Genomic DNA, 12,901 nt, shown 5'->3' on the forward strand with positions numbered 1-12,901 from the left:
CCAGTGCCCTCGGCAGCCTGTGCCTGGGCTGGACAACCCTTTCTGTGAAGAAATTTTCCCAATTTCCAACCTGAACCTCCCCTGGCACAACTTCTTTGCTCTTGTCCCATCGCTTGTTACCTATGAGATGAGATCGGCCCCACCCTGCAGGTCGGATGTGCAGTTAAACCTTTCCCAGAGAGCCCCTGTGCCTGTACACACACAGAGACATCCTTTAACTGGTTTTCTGGGCTCCTCAGACCAGTTCTGGATGAACAGGATGAATTCCTGTTTGAGGTACCTGGTACAGGAATAGCTGGTACCCCCCTGGTGCGAGGCTGGACGGAGCCCAGGGCTGCCAAGTCAGCATCTCTGTGGGCTCCTCTCAGCCAGGAACAGTCGCTTTGCCTATAAAATAATAAACCTATGAATGAAACAGGTGCTGGCAAGGACGAAGGTGGGAGCAGGGGGAGGAAGTGAGTGCACAGCCTGACTTCAGTATTGCTGGAGGAGTTTTGCTTTCAGGTGCTCAGTCGGCTCCTCTGGGTATCACCAGGAGCCAGGTGTGACAGCCAGGGCACAGTTGTACCTGTGAGGGAGTAGGAACAGCTGGATGGGGGGATGTGCCCCAGGCAGGGCAGGCTGGGAGTGACCCTGTGGCTCTGCAGGCTTTACCCCCTCCCCGGCTGCAGGGATGGGGGGATATTCCAGGGCCTCTCCGAGCGGCACTTTGGGTTTCTTGCAGACGAAGGCTCTGATCGATAAGCTCCAGAAGCTGGTGTCGTCGGAGGGCAGGTTCAAGAACCTGAGGGAGGCCCTGAAAAAGTGAGTGAATAGTGATTCTCCTCCTGCCAGCCCAGGGTCCATGGTGTGGGGGGATCTGGATCCCACCTGCCCCCCCTGTGGCTGGGGCTCTGCTCACAGGAGCATCGCAGAGCCTGCACTAAAGCATGTCCTGTTGAGCCGGCACAGTGGCTGGCAAAGTGGTTCCCAGGAGTGAGCTGCTCCTTTGAGCAGCAGCGTGGAAAAATGGGAGTAAAAGGGACTGCAAAGGGGCAAATCACTGCCAGCCACCAGGGAACATTTTTCCCCATCACTATCATAGAATCATGGAATTATGGAATGGTTTAGGTTGGGAGGGACCTTAAAATTGCAGCCCCCTGACATGGGCAGGGACACCTTCCACTAGGACAGGTTGCCTGGGGAAGCTTCCAAAAGTCTTCCCAACCCTCTGTCAAAGCTGCTCACAGCTCACCTTCTGCATCCCATGGCTTTGTGAGGGGCACGGCTGCAGGTCCTGCTTGTCCTGCTCAGCCAGCAGGGGTGAGGCCCAGGAGACCAGCAGCCTTCCTGGAGAGAGCCTTCCTGTATTAGAGACACTCTGCTGACTCAGAGGGCCCCCCCTCCTTCCCCTCCAAAGCCCCTGGGTAAGGTGGTTTTCTCCCTCATTTCTTTCTGGTCTGCCCCTGAAGTTGTGACCCTCCGTGTGTCCCTTACCTGGGCATGTACCTGACTGACCTGGCGTTCATTGAGGAGGGGACCCCGAACTACACCGAGGACGGGCTGGTGAACTTCTCCAAAATGAGGATGGTGAGTCCCCAGCCCTGCTGGCGTGGGTGTGCAGGGCCAGCCAGGGGTGATGTGGCCATGGCCAGGTCTGTGTCCCCTCAGCTGTCACCTGCACAGCACCAGGCAGCCACATGTGTCCCCTGCGCACACCTTGGGTTGTTCCTGGTGTCTGGAAGAGAAAAAAAGTCCCTCTGCATCGTGCTGTTCTGTGTGCTCCTGCCCTCCTGGGCACTGGGACGGTGCCAAGGGTGATGGCTGAGCCATGAATGCCTTCTGTGTTTCATCCCCACACAGATCTCACACATCATAAGGGAGATCCGCCAGTTCCAGCAAACCTCCTACAAGATCGAGCACCAGCCCAAGGTACGGCCCTGTCCTGGAGCCATGTGCTCCCTCTGCTCCTCCTCTCCTTCTCCCATCACAGTGTCTAAGCCTGCAGTTCCTGGCAGCTCCATGCTGGAGCTATGGCTGTGCCCGGCTGGAGGCTGTCAGCAGCGGGGCAGGGGATGGAGGGTGACTCTTGTTGCTCCATCAGGCTCCCCTGTGCCCCCCTGGCTGCTGCCAGGAGGAATTGCCAAGGCACTGACAGCGTGACCGATGGCCAGAGTGCTCCAGGGCTGCACCCTGCACATGCTGAGAAACAGCTATTTAGGAGCAGCATCCCTCCCTACAGAGCAGAGTGTGTCCCACCGCCCCCACAGCCAGGGCCAGGTGGCCTCTGCCTCATGGTGGCCCCCAATATGTGATGAGCTGAAAGGTCTCGGCCGCCCTCACACTTCCTCTGCCGCAGCACCACGGAACTGCCCCGGAAGCAGGCTGGGTGCTGGGGATTTCCACTTTCTCCAAAACCAGCAAACCCTCCTGAAACCCTCCCAGGGTGGTCAGGCTGGACCAAACCACCCTCCAGTGACACTGGTGTCCATGTGCGGTGGCAGGAGCAGCTTGAGTCCCTCTGGATCACAGCCCCTGCTGGGCTGAGGAGCTGCGGGCTCTGATTTGAGCCCCTGCAGCATCAGCTCTGCCCTCTGCACAGTTGGTACCTGCCCAGTTGGTACGCTGCAGCCTTTTCCCAACTCGGCGCCCCAGGTATTCTCTGCCTCCTCCCAGCCTCTCCTCCTCAGGGGGAAGACCAGTGTCTGTGAAAGCAGCCTGTTGCCCCAAAATCCTGTCTGAAAGCAGCCAAGCTGAGCACAGCAGGGAGGGGCAGTGCGGGTGGTGCTGTGCATAGCCACACATCACCCTGTCTCCCTGTGGAGGTGGGATTCAGCTGTATGGAAGCTCCTAGATGCTTTTGTGGGTGCTGGGATGAAGCCCCATCTCTGCTGCTGACGCTTCTCAAGCAAAGACTCTGCTGCTGGCTGCTCCTCACGCTGGACAGCTCTGAACCCACACACAGCACCTTGCCTCCATTTGGGCTGTGCCTCTCTTCACTATCAGCTGCTAACAGGGCCAAAAAGCAATTTGGGAAAATGCTGCCAGGAAATGGGAGCAGATGGAGCAGAGGTCCTGCCACGTCAGCAGCGTTCCTGCAGCAGGAACGTGGCTCCCCACTTACACGGGCTGTCAGTTACCAGGGTGTGGGTGCCCCACTTATCAGGGGTTTGGGTGCCTCAGTAATCAGGGGTGTGGCTGCCTCAGTTACCAGGGTTTGTGGTCTCCCAGCCCGTTAATGGCCCCACTCCTTTCCCAGGTGACGCAGTACCTGCTGGACCAGTCGTTTGTGATGGACGAGGAAACCCTTTATGAAGCTTCTCTGCGAATAGAGCCCAAACTGCCTTCCTGAGCGCGGGGGCCGCTCGTGTACACTCGCTATACCATACTGTACATACCCGTTGTTCCGTTGGACGCCCTGGAGTGACTCCCAAATCTGTGCTTCTCCGAGCAATCCGCCCCCATCCCAGGCCGCACTAGACCTCGCGTAGGATTTCCCACACTGGTTAAGGTTTCACGCATTGACACTTCGCTGGAGTCCCGGGTTCTTTTCGATGATGTTATTTTTGTCATTTGTTCCTCCTGAGGGGGCTGGCGGTTGGGCAGGTGAGCCCTGTGTCCCTGTGGGGCAGGTGAGTCCCTGCATTCCCACAGGGCTCTGGGGCAGCACGGACCACCTCTCGCTTGGATGGCGCCAGCAGTGACATCCCACAGCAAACTCTGTAAGGCGGGAGAAGGGAACACATTAAAGGTTGTCCGTCGGTGTGAGCTGCCCTCTCTGTGTGTGCCGCCCCCGCGCTGGCTGGGCATGGGGGGCCCCGGCTGCTGTCCCGGTCCCTCCGAAGTCAGGAAGATGGAAGCGTCCCCTTGCCTCTCCTCGCTGCATCCAGCTCCTGTTGATATGCTGTAGATCCGTACCCTTGTGCCCACTCTGAGTACCATGACGTAGAGTTAGAGATGACGAGTGTTTTTATTACATCTACTGTAATCCTGGCTAACCACCCGCTAGCAGGATATAGTAATGTAGTGCTTATTCTGTGAATAGTACCTGGGTTTTTTACATTGTACAGTCCCTGACACGGTTCCCCGGCAGTGGCAGGCATGCTCCACTCACACAACACTTGCTGTAAGCAATACCTCGTGGTATGGGAATTCTCTTTCAAGCCCTAAAACTATTTCAACTTACAGCTTGTTTGGGAAAAAAAAAATATTTCCATTTTTTTTGTAAAAATATATGTTTCCTGATTACCTCTTGCTAATAAATCTATTCTATCTCAGGGTGAACCCGGGTTTGTGATGGTTTTACGGGCGGGATAACGCCGGACCCGCCGGCGCGCGGGCCCCGCCCCGTCCCCTCCCTGCCCGCCCGCTGTCCCGCCCGCTGTCCCGCCCGCTGTCCCGCCCGCTGTCCCGCCCGCTGTCCCGCCCGCTGTCCCGCCCGCTGTCCCGCCCGCTGTCCCGCCCGCTGTCCCGCCCGTCCGGCAGCGGCTTGGCCCGGCTCGGCTCCGCTCGGCTCGGCGCGGTTCGGCTCTGCTCGGCTCCTCCATCCCTTCCCGGCCCGGCCATGCTCTGGCCCGCGCTGCTGATGGCGGCGGCGCTCATGGCGCCCTCGGCCGTGCTCGCCGCTCCCGCCGCCGGGGCGCCCACGGCTGAAGGTACCGGGGCGGCGGGAGGGGCGGCGGGGGCGCGGGCTCCGGGGCTGTCCCGCGAGGGCCGTGCCGGGGCAGCCGCGCGGTGCCGCCGCTGACGCCGCGTTCTCTCCGGCAGAGGAGCAGCTCTTCAAGGCCTGGATGCAGCAGGTGAGGCCCCGCGGCCGCTCCGCCGCGGCGGGAGGGCCGGGCCGGGCCGGGCGGGCCGCGGGGCTCTGACGCGCGGTGCCCCCGCAGTTCGGCCGCCGGTACAGCCCGGGCGAGTACCCGCGCAGGCTGCGCATCTTCGTGGACAACAAGCGGCTCATCGACGAGCACAACGCCGGCAACCACAGCTACCAAAGTACGAGCCCCGGCCCCGCCCGGCCCGGCCCGCGCCGGCTCCGAGCGCGGGGCCCCGCTGAGCGAAACGTCCCCTTCTCCCCTTTCTCCCCTCTGTAGTGGGCCTGAACCAGTTCTCGGATATGACCAACGAAGAGTTTCAAAAGATGTACCTGTGGAGGGAGCCCCAGGTAACTGACGGGAGCGCGGGTGGACAGCGAAGGAGGGGGTGCAGCTGGACCCCATGAGTGGGTGTTTTGCACCGAGCGACACCCACTCGTGGGCCAGCACCCATCCCTGTACTGCCCCTGCTCAGGCACTAGCACCCATCCCCCTGCAATCCACTTTGCTATGCCACTGGTGCCTTAAAATCATTACGTTTTAGTACAGCTTGTTAGTACTTTTAGCTTGCTAGTACCTTTGTGCAAGATTTCTAAAAATTCCGTTTAACGTTCTTTGTTAAGAATTTCAACAGACAAGGGATTTTAATGAGGTGAAGAGCCCTTATCTGTAAAAATGTACTGAGAAACAGACATAACAGATGCATAACACTTAATATAAGTAGTCAAAGCTACTCAAGAGCCTTGAAACCGTTCCAAAAGGGTCAGAGGAGATGAGGAGGAAGAAGATGAAGAGAAGAAATGGTCTTTTTGGGACCACCGACTCAAATTCGGGAGGCATGTCAGGGCGTGGTGAGGGTGGTGTTATGGGAGGGACAGTTTTGGAAGTGAATATAACAGATGAGGTAATGTCCAAATGTTGTAATTAGACTGATAGTATAAAGTTGTAAAAGCCTGTGCAATCAGAGTGTGCAAAATATTTTTTATGCACCATCCATGCCACAATAAAGAAGTGCTTTTTGCCTTTTAATACTCAAAAATAGTCCAGAGAATTATTTCTCCAATTTTAGGCATCACCACCGGGGTAAGAGTGAGGTGGCTCCCTGCGGTCCCCACCCTCAAGAATTTCAGCTGCCTCAGCCCGGGCTCCAGCCGAGCTGTTGTCACTTCTGTTGCCAGCTCCCTGAGCAGCCGGGGCACTGCAGGCAGTGGTGTGGGCTGGCCCAGGGCTCCTGGCTGCAGTGGCTGCCCACCAGCCCCCCACCCTGGGGAGAGCAGCTGTCCTGGGCCACTGTCCCCCAGCCCGCTGGCTCAGCACAGCCCTCCTGCCTCCCTTGCAGAACTGCTCAGCCACCAAGGGGAGCTTCGTGCGCAGCTCGGGGCCGCGTCCCGACTCCATCGACTGGAGGAAGAAGGGAAATTTTGTGACACCCGTGAAGAACCAGGTGAAGAGCGTGTGCCGTGGGTGACGTGCCCGGAGAGGGGCTGTGGGTGGCAGGCAGGGCTCTGTGCCAGGGGAGCAGTGCTGGGCCGTGTGTGCCGCAGGGAGCTCCCCCAGAGCCCTCCGTGCCCGGGGCAGGGGAGGCCATGGGGCCCTGGGCAGGAGCTGAGCAGAAGGCCAAGCCCAGCTGCCAGGAGGGGTGGAAGCTCTGCGCTCCTGCCATGCCCCTGTGCCCTGGCCCTGGTGTTTCAGGGAGGCTGGTGACCCTGTGGCACATTCTGGAGCAGTTCCTGTCCTGTTCCAAACACAGGGTCCCTGCGGGAGCTGCTGGACCTTTTCCACCACGGGCTGTTTGGAGTCTGCTATTGCCATTGCCACCGGAAAGCTGCTGTCTCTGGTAAGAGATTTTCCTTTCCTGTGCACTGACCAAGCCCTGCCCCTGGTTATCTGCTGGGGCTGTGCGTGGGGCCAGGCTGGGACAGCCGTCAGCTGCCTGTTCCCAGTCCGGCTGTGCACGGCTGTGGCTGTGACAGCCCCCCTGCCCACAGACCCCTCACAGACCCCTTGCAGCCCCCCCAGCCTGCAGACCCCTTGCAGCTCTGTGTGAGCCCAGCAGCACTGCTGGGGAGATGTAGGGCAGTGTGGCTGGGAGCTCTGTGTGCCCGAGGATGTGCCTGTCATTGTCCCCTCTCTGAGTGTCCCACTGCTCCAGGCTTTGGCAGAGCCCTTTATTGAGAAGGACAAAGCTGGAGGGGCTGGAGGCTGCTGGGAGCCATGGGGAAAGGAGCTCTGCCTGGCCCTGCCAGCTAGCTGGAGCTTCTCGCTGCAAGCAGCACGTTGAGAAACTGTTGATTTTCAACTCCCAGAGGATTTATATTCCTGAAAACAAGAAGGGCGGTAGCCACTTACATGACTTACCAGAATAGCTGAGGGTTGGATGTGTTAAAAACAAACATGACCTTTGAAAGAAATCTCAGCCAGTGCCTCTGAGTGGCGGACGGATTCCCAGCAGGCACAATGACAAGTTCATCTGGCAGCCCGACCATCCTGGGCTGCCAGCTCTAGGTATCCCTCATCCCCCTCCTTGGGACTTGGAGCCATTTCCAGGTGGTTCCTGGTGGGTGAACAGCCAGATCCATGGGTAAACCAGTGCTGTGGTTGGGGCACAGCTGGGTGCACGGATAAACCAGTGCTGTGGTTGGGGCACAGCTGGGTGCACGGATAAACCAGTGCTGTGGTTGGGGCACAGCTGGGTGGATGGATGAACCAGTGCTGTGGTTGGGGCACAGCTGGGTGCACAGATGAACCAGTGCTGTGGTTGGGGCACAGCTGGGTGCACAGATGAACCAGTGCTGTGGTTGGGGCACAGCTGGGTGGATGGATGAACCAGTGCTGTGGTTGGGGCACAGCTGGGTGCACGGATGAACCAGTGCTGTGGTTGGGGCACAGCTGGGTGCACGGATGAACCGGTGCTCGTCGGTTCCTGCTGCGCGGTTGCATTTTGTGTCACGTGTTCCGAGCACAGGTGTCGGACAGTCACTGACCCAAAACTCTTCTCCACAGGCAGAGCAGCAGTTGGTTGATTGTGCCCAGGCCTTTAACAACCATGGCTGCAGTGGGTAAGTCAGGGAAGGTCATAAAGAACAGAAATTAGAGTTCTGTGACTGACAGCCTTCCTCAAGATCTTCCTTCCAGATCTTGGAATGGTTTTTGTCTTCCCTTGGCTGTGACATGTTGGGGAAACAGTTTTGGGTTTGGTTGCCTATTTTAATTTAGCCCTCCCTAGAGGTTCGGATGTTTCACTAAAACTCCAGCATTTCCCAACCTCTGTTGTTCCTTTTTTGTTAGTTTTCTTCTGAGACATGTTTTTCCCAAGTCTCCCGAGGCAGCAGCCACGGACAGGGCTCTGGGAGAGCAAGGGGACTTTTGGCTGTTGTTCTGCCCCGGGTCACATGCGTCTCATATGCTGTGAGGAATCTGCAGAAACCTCGGCTTCCCCTTTGGGAAGTTCTTCCTGGTGTTGCTAGAGAAAGCAGAGAATAGAGCTTTCTGACAACTTCAGTTTTCCGTGAAATAAGTGGTCCCAGAGGACTGAGCAAAGCCACTCTCGGTGCTTTTTATTTTTATCATGCTCTCTTTTCTTCCCTCCTGAGATGTGCTCCTGGAAGGTGGCCAGGGAAGGGAGCAGCTGCTTGTTGGGAATGTGTGTCCCTCATCCTCCCCCAGCCAGGCTGGGCAGAGGGCACTGAAAACCACCTTTCAGCATGTGAGGCTGGTGCTGTGTGGTCCAGGTTAGCCTTACGCCATCAAGGCTCCTGATGTTCTCCCCTAGGGAATTGGCACCCAGAGAATGAGGTCTGACCATGCCAGACAGTGTGGTGGGCTAGGCCTGGAATCTCAGGCAGGGAGGTGCTGCAGGAATAGACAGGAGTTTGTGCCTTTAGAGGCTCTGGGATAGACACTGTCCTTGCCTCTCCCTCGGCTGGTGGGAATGGTCTACAGGACTGCAGGCTTTGCTCTGCAGAAGCCACAACACTACCATCCCAATTCATTGTTACCATCCTAATTAGCTGTTACCATCCTAACTGACCTGTGTTCTGGCTGTGTTGTCTTGCAGGGGCCTGCCAAGCCAAGCCTTCGAGTACATCCTGTACAACAAAGGGCTCATGGGGGAGGACAGTTATCCATACAGGGCCAAGGTATTCCCAGTGCAGCCCAGGCCATTGTGGCAGCAGCAGAGTGGGGCCTGGCCCAGGCTCCAACAGCTCCTCTCTGTCCCCACAGAACGGCACCTGCAGGTTCCAGCCGGAGAAGGCCATTGCCTTTGTCAAGGACGTTATCAATATCACGCAGGTGAGGCCCCAGGGGCCACGTTTCCAAACTTCCAGGGCTGTGCCAAGATGCTGGGAGGCCCCAAGGTGTGCCAGGCTTCCCAGTGAGCTGCAGCCTGGGTGCTCCTGGGAAAGAGCAAGCTGGCCTGCACTCCTGCTCACCTGTTTGAAGGTGGCACCAGGGAAGTGCTGGAGCTGAAATACAGGCACGGGGTCCCTGCTTGCCTCCCACAGTGGGTGCAGCTCCAGGCTGTGGGAAGGTCCTGTTCTTGTCTTGCAATGCAGCACTTGATTCCTTGTCAGGAAGCCAGGGTTATCCATCCCCCCGTGCCTTGGCTGCTGGGCCCAGATCCAGACTGGCCCCAGCACAGCCAGGAGCTGATGGCTGACCCTGGATCCTCTCCTGCAGTACGATGAGGATGGCATGGTGGAAGCTGTGGGGAAGCACAACCCGGTGAGCTTTGCCTTCGAGGTGACAAGTAACTTCATGCACTACCGGAAAGGAGTGTATTCCAAGTGAGTGTGTGAACCTGGCAGTGGGGGTGAGGGGAAGGTGCAAGGCTGGAATCATGCACATCCCTGTTGCTCCTCATGGATGCAGGAACACTGCACTGCATTCTCACACTTCCTCTTAAACAGAAAATACAAAAAGTGGGTAAATGGAGCCTTGATATGCTGATTTCCCAGGGGAATGGGAGCAGGGAACAGGCTGCTTGCTAGGAACCAGTCCAGCCTGGAGACCAGAGTATGCTGGAATGAAGGTCAGCGACTCGGGGAGCTCAGGAGCTCTTCTGCAGCTCAGCACAGGGCTGGTGGGACCTGTAAGAGGGCTAATCTTGTGTCTGAGCTGGGATGGTGGCAGGGTCAGCCCAACTGTGGCAGCAGAACACGTCTGGTTTCCTAGGGTAAGGCCAAACCAAAGTGGGTTTTCCATGGGATTGGGGCAGCTCCTCTGGTGTCAGAGCTCAGAGGGGCCGAGGTGGGAAGCGTGGCTGCCTTCAGGCTGCCCTACAGCTGAGGTGAGCGGTGTGGTGCCCTCACACTGCCCTACTGCTGAGCTGGCACCTCTGCAGGTTGTTTTTAGGCAGGGTCCTGTGTTGCTGCTCTGCAGGGCAGGTCCTGCAGCACTTCACCCCAATCCCGTCAGCTGTAAATCTGAGTTGGGGATTATTGATCTTTTCCTGTGCTGCAGTTTAAAAATGTTTAAAAATAGGTGCTCTAGAGGTGGGAGTGTGTACCCTGTGCTGTCCTACTTCATACCACTGGCAGCAACTTTCAGCAAGTGCAGTTTAAAAGCTGGAAATTCAGGGGAAACATGAGGAAGTGTGTGTTTAGACTGTGGAGTTTGCTGTTCCTGTGCAAAACATGGAACAGTGCCCCTGAAGTTCAGGGCAGCACAAACCACTAGTGGGAGGCACTAAGAGCTGCTGGTTTCCATTGGAAAAATTCCTTTGCTTAATGTTTTCACTGTAGCTCATCCTAGTGAGATGTTAGAGTTGATGTTAATTGTGAGCAAGAGCCAGGAGCTCAGATCAAAGGTCCGTGGATTCCCTGACTCCAGATACAGGCAGTAATAATTTCAGAGTGGGAAAACAGAGCAGCGTCTCCTTTCCTTGGCTTCTCTCCCTACTCTCCACAGCTGGAATTGCAGAGTACCCCACAGTTCTGTTTGCAGAGTGCAGTCAAGACTGCTGGCTAATCCCTGATGAGTTGCAGGCTGGATTTCGTGTAACACATCTGTGTTGTTTGCTTGCAGCCCTCGCTGTGAGCACACCCCTGACAAGGTGAACCACGCCGTGCTCGCCGTGGGCTATGGGGAGGAGAACGGGACTCCCTACTGGATCGTGAAGAACTCCTGGGGCCGGCTGTGGGGCATGGAGGGGTAAGGGGCTCCCGGTGCCACCAGGCCCACCATGGCCTCCCTGTACCTGGAGAAAGGACAGTGCTGGGATTCCACCTGCCCTCAGCCCCAGGTTGCCCTTACGCTCTCCAGCTGAAATTTGGCAGCTGGGAAGACACGGGGGGAATTATCACAGCCTGGGCAATGACACAGCTCACAAACCCAGTCCTGGGGCGACTGCTCAGAGCAGACCCTTGGCCCAGTGGAGCTGCCGTGGTCCCTGGGGGCTTGGCAGTGCCTGCAGAGCCACTGGTTCACCTGGGCCCTCTCCCGTGGTCACACGGCCAGGGAGGAACAAGTTGAGCCAGGAGGGAGTTCTCACTGCAGCTCCACAAATATTTCCAGCTGCAGGTGAAATTCTTGAGAGTCAGGTGCTAACTGCTAGTTCGTGGTGTAAGGGAATGGAATGGCAGTGCCTGGAGAGCTGCCATTCCAGCAGTTCCAGCCCTGTCACACGTATCTGCTCCTTGGGTTGGCACGAGGAAGGGGCTGGCACACAGAGACAGCAGTCTTCACGGAATCCCAAACTGGTTTGGGAGGAAGGGACCCTAAAGTTCCATGAATGCCTCCATCGGCAGGGACACCTTCCACCAGCCCAGGTTGCTCCAAGCCCCGTCCAACCTGGCCTTGGACACTTCCAGGGATCCAGGGGCAGCCACAGCTTCTCTGGGCAACCTGTGTCAGGGCCTCCCCACCCTCACCTGCTGTGCTGGCTCTGCCAGAGGAGGGAACACTCACACCCATTTCTTTCTCTTTTTAGGTATTTCCTTATCGAACGAGGCAAGAACATGTGTGGTCTCGCAGCTTGTGCCTCTTACCCTGTTCCTCAGGTGTAGGAGGGAGCACAGGCTGGGACAGGGGGAGCAGGACAGGAGTGGCTGATCACGTTCCAATTTCCAAGTGCTGAAGTGACGAAAGGGAGAACAAGGTGCAACACCTGTCAGCTGAAAGACGTTCCCTGCAGGCAGGTTCCTCGGCTTGCACACACCCTGTGCAGCAGGAAAACTGTGCCTCCTCTCCTCAGCCAGAGACACGCGAGCTCCTGTGCCCTGCCAGATTCCCTCCCCCTGCTCCCGGCCCAGATGTGCCCAGGTGTGCTTCCATCTACCTGGGGGGGTCAGAAGGGGGATGCTGGGAAACCACGGAGTTACCTGACTTCAGACAAAGCTCCCCCCCTCCTTCAGGCAGCTTTTTCACAGTCACCAAGTGTAAATTTTAAGGATTTTTAAATTTTCTTTGAAGGCAATTTCTCCCCTAAAGAAGCACGAGTGCTGTGATTTGTACATTTTTATCTATTTTCACGAGACGTCTTTAGTATTTTTTTGTATTAAAAAGTGGGGTATTTTAATGCAAATAGAGAAGAAACGGGTGATATTGTATAACGAATAAATGAAGCAAGAAGCTCGGTGCTAATTAGGAACAGGCCCTGGGGAGCGAAGCCGGATGTCCGCAGGGGCACGTCTGTGTTATTTCACGCTGAAACCTGTTGCTGACAATAATAAAGCTGCCTCGTCCCGGGAGCGCTGTGCTATGAGCTGCATGCGGGCTCCGCGGTGCCAGGAGGGGGTCTGAGGGGCTCCGTCCTCCCGGCACGGCTCCTGCGCGCCCCCAGCGCCTGGGGAGTGCTAAAGCCTGGCCGGAGCTCCAGACCGGACTTTACGGCGGTTGAGGCGGTGCCGGGGCCGCTCCGCCCGGGCCCGCCCTCAGGCGGCGCTGCCATTTTGCGGGGCGTTGCCCGCCCTCACCATGGCGACGGGCACTGCATACGTCACTTCCGCTCCGCCGGCCCACCCAATGGGGGCCCGGGCCATGTTTTGGCGCCGAATGCGAAGGGCGCAGGACGCGGTCCCGCGCGCAGAGCGCCCCCTGGCGGCGGGGCGGCCCCGCGATGGCGGCGCTGCCGCAGAACAACCTGCGGGAGCAGCTGCGGCTCCACTCGG

The 12,901-nt window shown here is 57.7% G+C and overlaps 2 protein-coding genes across 4 annotated transcripts in view; both read left to right on the forward strand.

The window, feature by feature from the left end:
• The window catches only part of RASGRF1 (Ras protein specific guanine nucleotide releasing factor 1), a 30,348-nt gene extending 26,085 nt beyond the window's left edge, over nt 1-4,263 (forward strand). For all 3 annotated transcript variants that reach the window (XM_032700546.1, XM_032700544.1, XM_032700545.1), the window contains exons 24-27: nt 725-804; nt 1,452-1,569; nt 1,843-1,911; nt 3,239-4,263. In XM_032700546.1, coding sequence (XP_032556437.1) covers nt 725-804; nt 1,452-1,569; nt 1,843-1,911; nt 3,239-3,331 — 360 coding nt within the window. In that variant the 3' untranslated portion in view covers nt 3,332-4,263. The remainder of the gene's footprint in view (nt 1-724; nt 805-1,451; nt 1,570-1,842; nt 1,912-3,238) is intronic.
• Nucleotides 4,264-4,440: 177 nt separating this feature from the next.
• CTSH (cathepsin H) lies at nt 4,441-12,495 on the forward strand. Its single transcript, XM_032700593.1, has 12 exons — nt 4,441-4,634; nt 4,747-4,778; nt 4,866-4,971; nt 5,070-5,140; nt 6,130-6,234; nt 6,541-6,627; nt 7,794-7,849; nt 8,848-8,929; nt 9,015-9,083; nt 9,471-9,577; nt 10,818-10,943; nt 11,722-12,495. Exons 1-12 carry the CDS (start codon nt 4,544-4,546, stop codon nt 11,795-11,797), a joined length of 1,008 nt encoding a protein of 335 aa, XP_032556484.1. The 5' UTR covers nt 4,441-4,543; the 3' UTR covers nt 11,798-12,495.
• The last annotated feature ends 406 nt before the right edge of the window (nt 12,496-12,901 follow it).

Source organism: Chiroxiphia lanceolata, chromosome 12 (assembly GCF_009829145.1).
Source record: "Chiroxiphia lanceolata isolate bChiLan1 chromosome 12, bChiLan1.pri, whole genome shotgun sequence".
NCBI lineage: Eukaryota > Metazoa > Chordata > Aves > Passeriformes > Pipridae > Chiroxiphia > Chiroxiphia lanceolata.